At 37.4% G+C, this 15,709-nt stretch overlaps 1 protein-coding gene across 1 annotated transcript in view; it reads left to right on the top strand.

The window, feature by feature from the left end:
* Positions 1-15,709, top strand: part of LOC105473674 (synaptotagmin 16) — a 249,868-nt gene that overhangs the window by 222,569 nt on the left and 11,590 nt on the right. Inside the window, 1 exon segment of the mRNA XM_071100052.1 lies at positions 14,867-15,180. Within this exon segment, the coding sequence (XP_070956153.1) occupies positions 14,867-15,180 (314 nt within the window).

Below are 15,709 nucleotides of genomic sequence, written 5' to 3'. Positions count from 1 at the left end.
AGCTAGATTCTTTTTACTAGATACCAATTTGTTTTCCAGAATAGCTCTGAATTTACTAGAGATCTGTCTGGATTTACTACTTTGCCTTCTGAACTTTTGCTAACCTCTTTCCCTGTCCTTCTGAGATCTGATAAAGTCTGAACAATTTTTTAGGAACATAGTAGAGATGCAGAGAATGATGGGGTTGTGGATCACACAATCATGGCCTATTCAAGTCCATGCTGTGAAGCTTTATTTTGTATATTGGGTGGTACTAGGCAATACAGAGGAGAGGTACAGCATGGTGCTTGAGAAAGTACCAGCTGGAGGCCAACAAACCAAGGTGTGAATTCAGGCTCTGCCACTTATTGTAATAGCTGTGAGTTACTGCCTGGGTGTGGTGGCTCAATGCCTGTAACCCCAGCACTTTGGGAGGCTGAGGTGAATGGATCACCTCAGGTCAGGGATTCGAGACCAGCCTGGCCAACATGTTGAAACCGCATCTCTACAGAAAATAACAAAAATTAGCTGAGCTTGGTGGTGCACGCCTGTAATCCCAGCTACTTGAGAGACTGAGGCCAGAGAATCACTTGAACCCAGGAGGTGGAGGTTGCAGTGAGCCAAGATTGCACCACTGCACTCCAGCCTGGGTGACAGAGTGAGACTCTGTCTCAAAAAAACAAAAAACAAACAAACAAAAATTGTGAGTTATGAAACTGTTCTGAATCTCAGTTTCCTCATCTATAAAAAGGGAGTTGGTATAGTATGTACTTTATAAGTTTACATACCTGTAATACTTGCAAAACTGTGATATTGAGGATGGAACTATTATATCTTAATAAATATCTATAGAAATATGCTACAGATGAAATTCTTGTAACAAATATTTAAAACCAAATAGGAAAAAAAAGGCAAGTCCTAATTTAGAAATTGATTTTATTCCAGAAGTTTAAGACTATTTGGCATTTAGTACATGATTTGCCATAGGCATAGTGTTGCAATAAAACTTAAAATGTAACTGCCATGTTGTATCTTTGCAACCCATGGAATAGAAAACAATGCTGCTGTGATGCTAGGAATTAAAATAGAAACCCAATAGTGAAGACAAAAGTTTTTTGTCTCTGTAGAATGCTGGTACTTGAGGAAAAGCCAGTTTAATTAGGAAGGGATGAGAAAGTAGAAGGTTCCTTTGTGGAGCTTCTGAAAGGGACCTCTTGGAATTTTCAAGGGCTTTAGATGTCGATGGTCTTGGTTTTTCATTATGTCTCGCTTCATTATGGCACTCACACTACTTTGACAGTTACATGGCAAGCTTGGGATACATTTTTAGTTCCCATATGGAAGAGAACAAGAGAGAGAAAGAATGAGGGGACATGAGTTTTATGAGGTAACTGAGAAGAGTTGGAAGGAAGAGGGGGAAAAGAAGAGAGGACAGGAGCCAGGAGAGGAATGGAGCTGTGAGTGGGGAAAGGCGGAGGCTGCATGCCGAGTTCACCGCTCCCCACAGCAGAGGGAGAGCCGGCGGCAGCCCGGGCCCTGCTGCAGAGTCCGCCGCAGGGTCACCGCCAGCCAGGGGAGCTTGTACCACTGAGGGCCATGACATCCTGTGGTTGAGGCTTCAGTTCAGGTGCAGTTACCTCCTCCGTGACTTCCATCCTGCCCGATAGGGTGGTCATGATCACGTAAGGAATGGTTCTTAGGGAAGTGTGAAGGAAAATAGGTTGAGCCTGAGTACTGGGAACTTTTCTTCTCTTGAATATTGTTAAGGTTTTACATGTTGCTGGAAAGAGAGACAGTGGCTAGGATTTAGAAGTGAGAATCTTTTTGCCTCAAAATATATCCTAAAACAAGAGACAACTTTGAGTTAACCAACCTGACTCAGTTAGATAATCTGATATTTTTTAAAACTTTTCCTCCTAAGTAAGACAGAGGAACTGAACAAACAGTAGATGAAGTTCTCCTCCTCTGTTGGGATCTTAGAAGAAATAAACCACTGAGATAGAAACCCCCTCCCCTTCTGAGGTAAAATCCTTGGGCGAGAGGGCTCCTTACTCTGATGGACTGGAGCTAGTGGGGGCAATAATAGAAATGTGAGTCTCCGCCAGCTCCAACCAGAGCCTCCACTGCACAGCCCCCAGCATGGCTAAAATGAAAAATTTGCACAAAGTATTGGTGAGGATGTGGAGAATACATTCTTGGTGGGAGTGTAAAATGGAACAACCACTTTGGGAAAAGGTGTAGAAGTTTTTTTTATAAAACTAAACATGCACTGAGAATCTAGCAGTTACATTCTTAGGCAGTAACCTATAAGTCAAAAAAGAAAAAAAAAGACCCATATGAGAATGTTTATAGCAGCTTTATTCATAATAGCAAAAACTAGACAGTCCTCATGCCCATCTAGAGAAGACTGAGTAAGCAAATTAAGTATACTTATATAATGGAATACTATTCAGCAATAAAAAGTAATAAAATTAAACGTAGGCATTCAACAGCACGGAGGAATCTCACAAACTTGCTGAGTTACCTACCACTTGATTCCATTGATAAGAAATTCTGCAGTAAGCAAAACTAGTGTATAGTGGGGATAAAAGCAAAGGAGTGGTTGTGTCAAGAATGGTATTGGTGCTAGGATGTACTAGGTAGGGACATGAAGAAATGTTCCGGGGTGATGGGAATATTCTGTATTTTGTTATTCTTTAAAATTTTTAATCTATATATTGATAGGGATGTGAGTTAAATGGATGTCTGCATTTGTCAGAACTTGGTGAATGGCACTGAGCTTTGTACACTTCACTATAGGTGAATTTTACCTTAAAAAAGAACTGTAAAATATTAAACTATAGCTAATGAAATGCATGCTGAAATTTTTAGCATTGAAGAGCAACAATGGCTACAATTAAAACGGATTAATGGATGAATAGAAAACTCAAGGTGGTGGGTGTATGGGCCTCCACTGTACAATTATTTCAAATGTTCTATAGGTTTTAAATTTTAGATACTGGGGAATACAATCTAGTGTGGTATGAAGTAGATCAACTGGGTCAAGTTGGTAACAATAAAATATGAATCTTAGCCATGGATAGGGACTTCTGTGGTTGGCAATACTTCTTGTTTTTTTTTTTTTTTTAAATTAGCGTGACATCTCCAGATGTCACTCTATTTCGCTAGATAAACCTTGGATCAGAAAGATGGGGTACTGGCCGGGCTGAGTGGCTCATGCCTGTAATCCCAGCACTTTGGGAGGCTGAGGCGGGCAGATCACCTGAGGTCAGGAGTTTGAGACCAGCCTGGTCAAGTGGTGAAACCCCATGTCTGCTAAAAATACAAAAAATTAACTGGGCATGGTGGCAGGTGCCTGAAATCCCAGCTACTTGGGAGGCTGAGGCAGAAGAATTGCTGGAACCCAGGAGGTGGAGGTTGCAGTGTGCCAAGATCGCACTACTGCATTCCAACCTGGGCCACAGAGCGAGACTCCGTCTCAAAAAAAAAAAAAAAAAAGATGGGGTACTGAGCATCTGACCCTGAGGGCATATTCTATAGTGTCCTCCATAAACCACATCCATCACAAGGGAAAGTATTTGGCTGGGCATTTCTTCTTTTCTAACTTCATTTTTCTATATCTATCTGTCTGTCAATCATCTTTTGGTGAAAAAGCCCATGTTATAAAGTGTTGTGATTTTTTAAAAAAATTCCTATAGGTGGGCTAAGAAAGATAAAATAGGCTATTTGGAAATTACTGTAACTAGCTGATAGAATCTATTTATAAGCAATATATAAGTGCAGTAGCAGCATGAACTTATCCTAGTGCAAATCAAGTAACAATGTGCCAAACATCACTCCAGCCATTTTCAAGGTCATGTCTCATTTAGTACATGTGGTCAGTGTTCAAAACTATTATTGCTATTAAGACGGTATAGAGTAGTCTACAAATCTTCTGATGGCAAATGATAACTCCAAGTCTGTACCTGGCTAATGGTCCAGATGAAAAAACAGTGTATAGTGTCTAGCAGACATCTGAAATCCTGATGTACATTTATAAATGCTTTTGGAAAAGTTAGCAGTAAGAGATAGAAACATTTGATTATCTTTTGAATTTGGCTTCATGGGAAAGCAATTCAATAACAACTTAGCAGCTCTATTCTGTTCTTCTCCTAGTCCTGCTATCCAACTGCTGCATGGCCTCAACATTTGATTTAACCCCTCTGAATTACATTTTCCTTATTAAATGAGGTTAACAAGCTAGTGTTAAAGATATACTGCTGTGTTTCAAAACAGTTAGCTATTGTGTTGACAGGTTCTCTTTCTCTATCTTCATCTTTGCTATGTCTCCTTCTACAGTGTGCTACTGCAATGTGTATATATGTGTATATGTACACATATAACGGTCCTTGTCAAAAACTATCATTAAGATGTTCCCTCCAGTTAAAAACAAGTTCCCCAGCTTCTCAGCATGTGCATGATTAGCCACACATGATAATTACACCCCAAATGATAATACTTAACAGCAGCGGCAGCATATTAACCTTGTTAGGCACTCACAATAGCAGAGACTACAGGAAAGAAAAACAAGCAAATCAAGCTCCCTCATGTTTTGTGTGAAGAAAAAGTGGGATTCAGAAAGTGTGCTCTACAAACAGAGTGCAGGGAAAAAAAGGCTTAGTGAAAATGAACATATATGAGACGTATGACCTTCTTTGAGAATCCTGGTCCAGTTTTTGTTAAATATAGTGTATTAAGAGTCACTCTCTGCTCAGAATCATGGCCATTTCATATGAAAATTTAGATGAGGCACTAACTTATTGAATGCATAGGTGATATTCCTTTTTCTACATTAACTCATTTAATTCTCATAATGATATCAAAATTAAAAAATATTAAAAGCAATAGGAAAGAAAAGATAGTTACTATGGTGTATTAGTCTGTTTTTATGCTGTTGATAAAGACATATCCAAGACTGGGTAATTTATAAAGTAAAAGAGGTTTAATGGACTCACAGTTCCACGTGACTGGGGAGGCCTCACAATAATGATGGAAGGTGAAAGGCACGTCTTACATGGCAGCAGACAAAAGAGAACTTGTGCAGGGAAACTCCCCTTTATAAAACCATCAGATCTCATGACATTTATTCACTATCATGAGAACAGCACAGGAAAGACCCGCCCCCATGATTCAGTTACCTCCCACCAGGTACCTCCCACAACATGTGGGAATTGTGGGAGCCACAATTCTAGATGAGATTTGGCTGGGGACACAGCCAAACCATATCACATGGTATGTCAATTATATTGCAATAAAGATGTTAAAAAACCCAGTTACCTACAGAGGAATCACAGTAAGACTGAGGACAGACTTTTTAACAACATTAATAGAAACCAGAGGACAATGGGAAAGAATATCAAAGTATTGGGAGAAAAATACTCAGCTTAGCATTTTGTTCCCCGAGTGAAGGAAAAATAAAGATGTTTTCCACAAATTTGAAAGAGTTTTTCATTAGAAAAAACAACTAAATGATGCATTTCAGGAAGAAAGCAATTGGAAGTAGTGAGAAGCAAGAAGGAAGAATGAACAAATAAATTGGCTAACATGTAAGCAAATATAAGCCTGCATGGATTGCATAAAGCAAAAACAGAAGCAGTAGGAAAAATGACTAATATTGGGGGTAGTACCACAAAGTGGCAATAAAATTCTAGGCAGAAATTACATAAATATGGGAAAGAGAGAGAGACTTCAGATGATTTTTGACAAGGCTGCCGAGACCATTCAAAGGGAAAAGGATAGTCTATTCAACCAATGGTGCTACAAAAAGTGGATCTCAACCTGCAAACGCATGAAGTTGGATCCTTACCTAACACCATATATAAAAATGAACTCAAAATGGATGAAAGACCTAAATATAACACCTAAAACTATAAAACTCTTTGAAGAAAACATAGGGCAAAAACTTTATGACCTTGGATTTGGCAGTGATTTCTTGGATATGACAACAAATGCATAGGCAATAAAATTAAATATAGACAATTGGACTTCATGTAAGTTCAAAAATTTTGTGCATCAAAACATAATAAATAGACCACCCATAGAATGGGAGAAAATATTTGCAAATTATATATGTGATAACAAACTAATATCCAGAATATATAGAGAACTCCTAAAACTCAACAACAAAACAATGTGAGTTTAAAAAACGGATTAAAGACTTGAGTAGGCCGGGTGCGGTGGCTCAAGCCTGTAATCCCAGCACTTTGGGAGGCCGAGACGGGCGGATCACGAGGTCAGGAGATCAAGACCATCCTGGCGAACACGGTGAAACCCCGTCTCTACTAAAGAAATACAAAAAACTAGCCGGGCGAGGTGGCGGGCGCCTGTAGTCCCAGCTACTCTGGAGGCTGAGGCCGGAGAATGGCGTGAACCCAGGAGGCGGAGCTTGCAGTGAGCTGAGATCCGGCCACTGCACTCCAGCCTGGGCTACAGAGCGAGACTCTGTCTCCAAAAAAAAAAAAAAAAGACTTGAGTAGACATTTCTCCAAAGTTGATATATAAATGGCCAATAGAAATATGAAAAAATGCTCAAAATCATTAATCATCAGGAAAATGCAAATCAAAACTACAGTGAGATACCACCGCACACCCATTAGAATGGCTACTATAACACACACACACACACACACACACACACACACACACAATAACAAGCGTTAATGAGAATGTGGAAAAATTGGAGCCCTTGTCCATTACTGGTAGGAATGTAAAATAGTACAGCTCCTGTGGAAAATAGAATGGCAGTTCCTGAAAAGATGAAAAATAGAATCACCATATGACCCAGCAAATCCCTTTGTGGGTATATACTCCAAGGAATTGCAAGCAAGGTCTTAAAGAGAAATTTGTACACCCATGTTCATAGCACCATTATTCCCTATAGCTAAAATGTAGAAGCAGCCTAAGTGTCCATTGAGGGATTAATGTATGAGCAAATGTGGTATATACATAGAAGGCATACTATTCAGCCTTAAAAAGGAAAACAATTCTGACATATGCTGCAATATGTATGAACCTTGAGGACATTATGCTAAGTGAAATAAGCCAGTCACAAAAAGATAAGCACTGTATGATTCCAATTATATGAGGTATTTAGAGTAGGAAAAAAATCATAAAAGCCAGTAGAATGGTGGTTGCCAGGGGGTGGAGGAGAGGGAAATGGGGAGTTATCATTTAATGGATATGGAGTCTCAGTTTTTACAAGATGAAAAGAGTTCTGGAGATGGATGGTAGTGATGTTGTACAACATTATGAATGTATTTAATACCACTGAAATGTACACTTAAATATGTTAAAATAGTAAATTTTGTTATATGTATTTTAACACAATTTTTAAAAATTGAAAAAAAAAACACTGGAGAGAGATCAGAGGATATTGCAAAACCAGGTTATGAGTAAGACATATGAGAGCTGGATGTTTAGACTGATGTTGCTTCAAGGAAAAGAAATGCTAGTATTAAAATGAAGAGATTAGGAGGCTGTATGTATGTGGGAGCAGGGAGTTTATAGGAAATCTCTGTACCTTCTGCTCAATTTTGTTAAGAAATTAAAACTGTTCTAAAAAATAAAATCTATTTAAAAAATTAAGAGATTTAAAAATAGAAGAGTAGAGATTTTGATTAATTTTAGACATTAAACCAAGTGAACATATTAAAATTTTAATATTTTAAACCAATGGAATAAATGAGAGTAAAGCAAATGTAACCAATTCAGTAGAAAGCAGAGAAAATATTTTTTAAAGTGTAGAAAAATGCATGATAAATAGAAAGCACAAACCAAACAGTGAATATATGTCAAAATATATGAATAGTCATAATAAATATAAAGGGACAAAAATTGCTATGTGAAAGATAGATGTAAGATTAGATTAAGGTCTCTCTCTTTTTCCTAGTCTCTGTCTGCCCCATTTCCTCACACTGCCTCATAGTAAAAGCACACTACAGTTTATACTGGGTTCACCTAGCTTTATAATATATAAGGAAGGAAACCATTAATTACCAAAGAATTGGGCTTAGCTCAGGAACGCAACAATGATTTAATATTAGGAAAATCTGCTAGTGTAATTTGCCATTTTAACTGGTTTATGAGAAAGCCTTATGGTAATAACAGTAGATGCAAATAGAAGCTTTTGATTAAAAAATAAAATTTTTGAAAACATTATGATTATCTCAATAGATGCAAAAAGTTGCTTTTGGCAAAATGCACTCTTCATTACTGACAAAAATCTTAGCAGATGTGTAATAGAAGATGTATTAATATAGACTAGGCTATGATGCATCTTGTAAGATATATTAATATAGACTAGGCTATGACGATTAAACCCTGCTGACTCAGGGGCTTCGCACAGCAAAAGCTTATTTCTCCTTTGCATTACAGTCCAAAGTAGTTATGTGACTCTTCTCTAAACTGTAACTCAGGCATATAGGCACTCCCCGTTTACTGAGATGATGATATTCAAAATATGGCCTCCATTGTTGCCATGGAAAGGGAAAATACAACATGGGAGATTTCTTGCTTGGGTGGGAGTGGTTGAATATAACCGTGATTGAAGGTGACATTTATCACTTCTCATATTCCATTTTCAGAACTCAGTCATATGGCTCAGATAATTCAAATCTGGTGTAAAGATCATACCCTTAATTTGATGTTTGACCCGAATTAAATGTCACATTATTCACCTGAGAAAGTTTACTGGGCCTTTGTGGCTCAAACCCTTTTAAAATCTCTTTCTTCAGAGATCCGGAATCAATCAACTCTTCCAGCCAGGTCTGAATTTCTGTATTTTCTCTTTTTTCTTGTATACTGGTCAGTTCTTTCCCAAGCTTAACTTTTCCCCTCTTCCCCCTAAATGCAGCCAGTAGTACTGAATACATACTTCTAACATTCCATTTTTCAATTTCTTTTTTTAGAGCAAAAAACTCATTAGGCACATGTTCTTTATTCTAAATTATAGCCGGTGGAAGTTTTACCATCTCATAATATGGATTATGGATCTTCACTGTTATATCCTCTGATATTAGTTTATTTATTACCTGATACCCAACTTCTAGACCAATCTCCAATCTTATTTTATTTTATTTTATTTTTATGATAGCAACTTTCCAGTTCAGGTTAGCAATTACTGTTATCAGTCACATATTTTCAGGAAAATAGCAAATATTCTAGGTATGTTTGATCAGAAGTTACTATCAGGTTTAAACATTGGAAGACAAGGGAGTAAAGATCAGGAAGACGGTTTTCAGGAAGTTCAGGAGTATAAGGCATCACAGGAGAGATGTCAATAGGCTCTGAACTGTTTGCACACGGGACAGGTGATTTTTTTATAGGGATCTTTGATCAATATCATTCTCATCTACTAATGATAACTGTGGGCAGAATTTTTTCATTGTCATCTTCTAATGCCTACACATGCCTGCAACTGGTTCTAGAGTACTGGGGCTCACTCTCCTTCTACTTTCCTGTCTCTTGTCGATAGCTTTCTTTAGTGGAACCTTACTGATAAGAGATTAGGGGAATGCAGTTTTAAGGGTTTATATCTTTCACCTAGGAAAGATCTTAGAATGGTGGATCTGGTAGTAAATATCAATAACTAATAATGTGGCACAGAAAGAAACTTGCTCAACTTGACAGTAGATATTTTAAGGAAATCTATGTTAATTATCATTCTTAATCCTCAAATCCCTTTATAGTCAAAAGCAAAAGGATTCCCACCAGCAGTTTTGTTTACTGTTAGACTGGAAGCTTGAGACAGTTCAGTATAATAAGCAAAATAAATAAACATTTAAAGATTGAAAGGAAGAAATGAAGCTGCCATTATTTGTAGAAAATCTGATTATCAACGTTAAAAATAAATGAAAATCCATAAAGTAATATTTCTTATATAAAATCAGTTGTGTTATAATACATCAGCAACAATCAGAAAGTAGAGCTTTAAAATGTTACTATTTATAATAGGAACAAAATATCTAAGATACCAAAAGATAATAAAAGATGGATATGAAAATTATAGGAAAACAACAGAACTTTATGAAAGATACAAAGAGAAACTATACACACACACACACAAGCACACACACATCTATATATACTGTGTTCATTAGCAAGAACATTCCATATTGTAAAAACAACAGTTTTTTTTCCAAATTATATGTCCAGTACAATACCAATCAGAATCCCAAGTGTTTCTTAGTATTTTTGTTTTAGTTAGTATTTTTTAATCTTGTTTTGTTTTTTACAGAGCTTGGCAAACTCATTCTAAAATTCATATGCAAGAGCCAATTAAACCAAGCAAGAGAGTAGAATAACTAAAATAGCTTTTAAAAAGATGGTAGAGGGATTATCCCTAGCAGATATCAAGACATGTTATAAAATGATGATAATAAATATTGTCAGACTTAGGGGAAGACACTGAAGCTTGGAAACTTGATATTTGACAGACATGGTATTACAAATTAGTGGGGAGATAATAGATTATTTAATGAATAATCCTTCCAATATAGAAAAAAAATTCTATCCCTACCTCACACTACATGCAAAGCTCAATTACAACTGTATTAAAGATCAAATGTGAAAAACAAGATCTTAAGATTCAGAAGATAATGTGGGAGACTATTGAGTTTGGGTAGGGTTTCTTTAAAAAAGCATCAACTTAAGACACCAATAAACCTGACTCCACAAAAATTTAAAACATTTGTACTACAAATGACTGTAAATGAAGCTGAAAGGCAGGTAGAAGGTAGTAGCAATTAAGACAACTAGCAAAGATTTTGTGTCTAGAATTTGTAAAGAGCACAGTCATTCACTTCTAGGTATATCCTAGAGAAATTTTTGAATATTGGTATAATGCAAAATAGAGAAAAACGTTCACTGAAATCTTTTTAACTTTTGGTAATTATAAGGAATTAAATGTTCATTAACAGAATGAAAAAATGAATTATAATTTATTAATACATTGGAACATTACACACAGAAGATGAAGTAAATGAATCACATATATGTATACATAGAGATAACATAAAAAATTATAAATTAAATAAGTTTTAGAAAGACATACACTACAATGTTAAATTTTTTAATGTGCAAAATTCTATTAAATATAGTTTGGACACCTATATTTACATCTATTTATATACTGAAAGTTTAAATACATATATGGAAATGATAAACTCCAAATCCAACATAGTAGTTACCTTTGTTGAGAAAAGAAGTTGGACAGGATCCCAAAGAGGGATGCTAAAGAATCTTCAGTTGCAATGTTTTATTTCTTAAAAATCAATAAAAAGGCAGAAACATTAGTAGCATATATGACAAATTCTAAATACCCTGTCAGTTTGTGTGATGTTATTTTTTATTTTCATATGTTTAAAATCATTTATACATATTAATACATTAAAAGTGAAAGTTAAATGGCCAAATTCCTTTCCTTTGCCCTGTATCCCAGAGATTCATAGTTCCTCTGACCCCCAGGCCAAGACTCAGCTCAGCAATTGGTAGAAAATTATTCTGCAAATGGGTAGGTATTTTGTGGGGGCTGTTTAACTAATGGGTACCATGTTGTTTCTTTGGAAAAATGCCTTCTGAGTTCCAAATGACATACTTTTGTGCCATAATTTGGGGATTATGTACTATTATAAATATTGTAGTACAAGTGGCATCTTCCTTTAGCAAGCAAAAGGCAAGTGACTAGTAAAACAGTTGACAGGGCTGTCAAGGGATTATGACCCATTCAGTGTTTTGCTAATGGTTCTGAGTTGCTAAAGATACTATAAAGCTTTCTGAATCACCACCAGAAAAGAAATATTGCTCAGCATTGTTTCGTAGCCACGATTACCTGTTTCCAAAGATTAAAACAGAGCTTATTTAAATGGCATGTTTACTTAGCTAGAGTCTTTCTCCATTCATTCTGACTGATGTTAATCAGAGTACGTCACTGAACCCCAAAAGACCCTGGTCATGCCCCCCAACTATTCCATAGAAGCCGAATTTCCTGGGCACAGCCTCTGCACTGGAAGTTAAGAAGTAGGTGCATTATTAGTGTTAATAGAAGTTTCCCTTTTGAACTAGGACAATGAACATTTTCCTTCCTTTTGTCTGGTGTCTTCAGACTGGATTGCTTATAAGATTATTATTATTTCTCTTGTTATGCACATACAATCCAACTTCTGTGATAGTAATTTGGTAGTAAGTGGCCTTTCTCGTAATTAGAAAATAATCTTATGGCAGGATAAAGCTTGAAATTGCTCTCTCTGTGAAATGAGCATGCTTTTGTTTGCAAGATTAACTCAATTCCCACTGCTATACCTGGCAGCAGAATTGCCCAATCAGTTTGGTAACTGGATTGAACTTTTTCTACAGGAATCATGTAGCTATGCAGCTTCAGAAACACAAATCCACTCCCTCATTGTTGGTTTTCTGACAGCTTTTTCTGTAGAACAGTTTGAAAAGAAGAGAGCCCTGTTTCTGAGACAGAGAAGTGTTTTCACACCTGAAGTGTAATTTCATACCTTGTGTTTCTCAGCAGATAAGTGCATAAAATAACACATCAAACTGGAATAGAAAAAGATCAACATAGAAAGAAAACTGCAGGTTGTAATTTGTTTCCTATCTTACAATGCTCTTGGAGAGAACAGTAAATTACAGAGATCTGCGTTTAAGCTTTAAAAAGTTTGACTGGTCGTTAGGTGGGAAAATGAGCAATAACACTAACCAGCTTGCGGCGTGCATTGAACAGAATGTACAGAATGATAGAATTTGGGAAACACCCTAACATTTTGTTTTTTTAGGAGAATGATGTGCGCGTGTTAGTAGTAAAATTTGTAGGTAAAGGTCAAGACATTTATAAATTGATTTTAATAAAAATGTAATTGAGGAGATAATTATTTTATGATGGTTCCATTCAGGAACTTTAGCAAAAGGAGACCTTGTTGGTAAAATTTGAATGCTTTCTTTCCTTTCTGTAATGATGCTAGTCACTGTTTTCTGGCATTCTAGTGGAGGGGTTCTACAATGAAGAGGTTTAGCTTCATTGCACAAGTTTGAAAACTTGAGACCGAAAGAAAAAGAAAGTTGAGCTTCCTGACTAGGCATGAACATTCATTACAAAATATTTACTGAAGGTCTAGCACACAGTAGGCACAAGCTTTAAGCATCAGGGGTACAGTGGTTAATACGGCAATCCCTCTGTCTACCATTGGAAAACTGCATCTTTGCAGACAAGTAAATAGGCAGTGATAATACTGGTGGTAAGTGCTGAAACAGGCTAAAACTAGGTTTTAGTGGAGACTATAAGAGGGTTATCTGAACTGGTGGGAGTGAGAGAAAAAGGTCAAAAAGGTCAGCAAATATTCCCAGATAAAGTGATATCCAAACTGAACGCAATGAACAAAAGTCATATGAGGCTGAATATTGGTCCAGATGACAGAGCACGGGGAGCATGTACAGATGAGAAAGAGAAAAAGAACAAATTGGGTTGGAGGAGGGGAGGAGGTTCAATGCAGTAGAATGCAGCGTATAATGGCAGCAGTGGTAAGCAATGAGACTAGAAGATAGGGCCAAAGAAGAAAGTCTACACCAAGAAATTGAGCTTTTATCTTGAGACTAGTGGGAAGTACTAAAGACTTAGTTTGTGTTTATTAGTGAGAGTGACATGACCGGATCTGTATTTTACAGAGATTGCTCTGGGAGTCCTCTGACTAGGAGGTCAGTGAGGAAACGTGAGGTAATATAGGTGAGAAATGCTGGCAACCTGAGCTTACAGTGTACACAGAGTTCAGAGGCACTGGGGATGGAAAGAAGTGGGTAGATTTGGGAACCGTTTGAGAGGTAGAATCAACAGAACGTGGTGACTGATTGGGTGAACTGGGAATGAGGAAGTCAGTCTTGTGAAAAATGAAGTCCTGATTTCTGACTTGGATAATTTGGTGAATGATGCTACTGTTCACAGGGATAGGGAACACTGGAACAGCAAATGTTTAGAGTTGGGGGCATATTGAGTGTGAGACGAGTGTAGGGTTTTAAGAGAAGGAGTGTAGTATTCAGTTGAATCTTGAGTTTGGGAGAGAAGTTGAGGCCAGACCTATGGACTTGGTAGATGTCATTGAAAATATGGGAGTGGATGAGATGATCCAAAGGATATGTAGACAGCCTGGGCAACATAGGGAGACCCTATTTCTACATAAAAATTTAAAATTAGCTGGGCACGATGGTGCATGCCTCTAGTTCCAGCTACTCAGGAGGTTAATGAGGTAGGATCACTTTGGGCCCAGAAGTCAAAGCTGGAGTGAGCTGTGATCATGCCACCGCACCCCAGCCTGGGCAACAGAGCAAGACCATGTCTGTCTGTCTCTCTCTCTCTTTCTCTCTCTCTCTCTCTCTCACACACACACATACATACACACACTTACGAATATGTAGAGAATGAGAAAAGAATTCTCCAATTCAGGCATAAAATAGCAATTTGACTATGAAAAAAATCATGTAGAGCAAAATGTGTATATTTATCTTGTTACATAAATAAATGTAGATGAAGAACTGTGCCTGCCCACAAACACCATTGCACATATGCCTGTGTACGTATTTATACGCCCTGTGCACGAAGAGGTACTAATGAACATCAGCAATGTGTGCTGGATAGTGAGCCACATGAAACATTAGGCACTCCAGGTAATAATTCCCTTCCTTAATAATTCATGCAAGCTGTGTTGCCCAACAGCAAGAACCAGGCTTAAGGATACTGATCAGTATGTTGAAAGGAGAAATGTGTAGCCCATATAAATGTTATGACTAGTCCAGCCAAACAGAGAGCACTAATGTTTCTTACCATTCCCACCCCACCCTTTTTTTTTTGTCTTAGATACATATGGAAAACTCTTTCTCCTCAATTCTGTGGGTCAAGAGATGTCCCGTTGCAAGACGTCCATTCGGCGTGGTCAGCCCAATCCTGTCTATAAGGAGACCTTTGTCTTCCAGGTGGCCCTCTTTCAGCTGTCTGATGTCACGTTGATGATTTCCGTTTATAACAGGCGTACTATGAAGCGTAAAGAGATGATTGGCTGGATTGCCCTGGGCCAGAACAGCAGTGGAGAGGAGGAACAAGATCATTGGGAGGAGATGAAGGAAACCAAAGGCCAGCAGATATGCAGATGGCACACTTTGTTGGAATCCTAGGTTTGCTAACCTGCATTTGTGTGCTGTGTCCACCTTGGTTACCTGTGTTGCTGTCTACTGACACCAAGTCAGTGTGTCCTGGCAAGGGTTTCAGGGTTTCAAAAACAGATTCCACTAACCCCTAGGACATTGTGAGTGGGAGTTTTGGGTTTCTCAATGGTTTGATTTGGATTTAAATATTGTAATTTTAAAAACACACATACACAGTGAAGTGTCCATATGGAAAATGTTAGACCACAATTGAGACCACTGATGAGTTAATTTGTGCCAATAGATCATTGAATTTTGGTTCAGGGTATGGGGTGAAGCTTCTTCTGCTGTCTCTGTTTGCTTAAAGAGTAACCTGAGATTGCAAGGGAGCTGTTAAATGCTACTATTTGCAACCATTTAGGTGGATGAATCAGAATTTTCTTAATATGGTACAAAAAACTCCAAAATATAGAAATGAATCAGATGCTGAGCCTCATAGAAGAATCTAACTCTAATCCATAAACTCTTATTTCACATTTTTCTCTTTATCAAAGAACCT

Source organism: Macaca nemestrina, chromosome 7, assembly GCF_043159975.1.
Source record: "Macaca nemestrina isolate mMacNem1 chromosome 7, mMacNem.hap1, whole genome shotgun sequence".
Lineage (NCBI taxonomy): Eukaryota > Metazoa > Chordata > Mammalia > Primates > Cercopithecidae > Macaca > Macaca nemestrina.
Note: the sequence above shows the minus strand (reverse complement) of the source record. Positions and strands in the feature narration are given on the sequence as shown.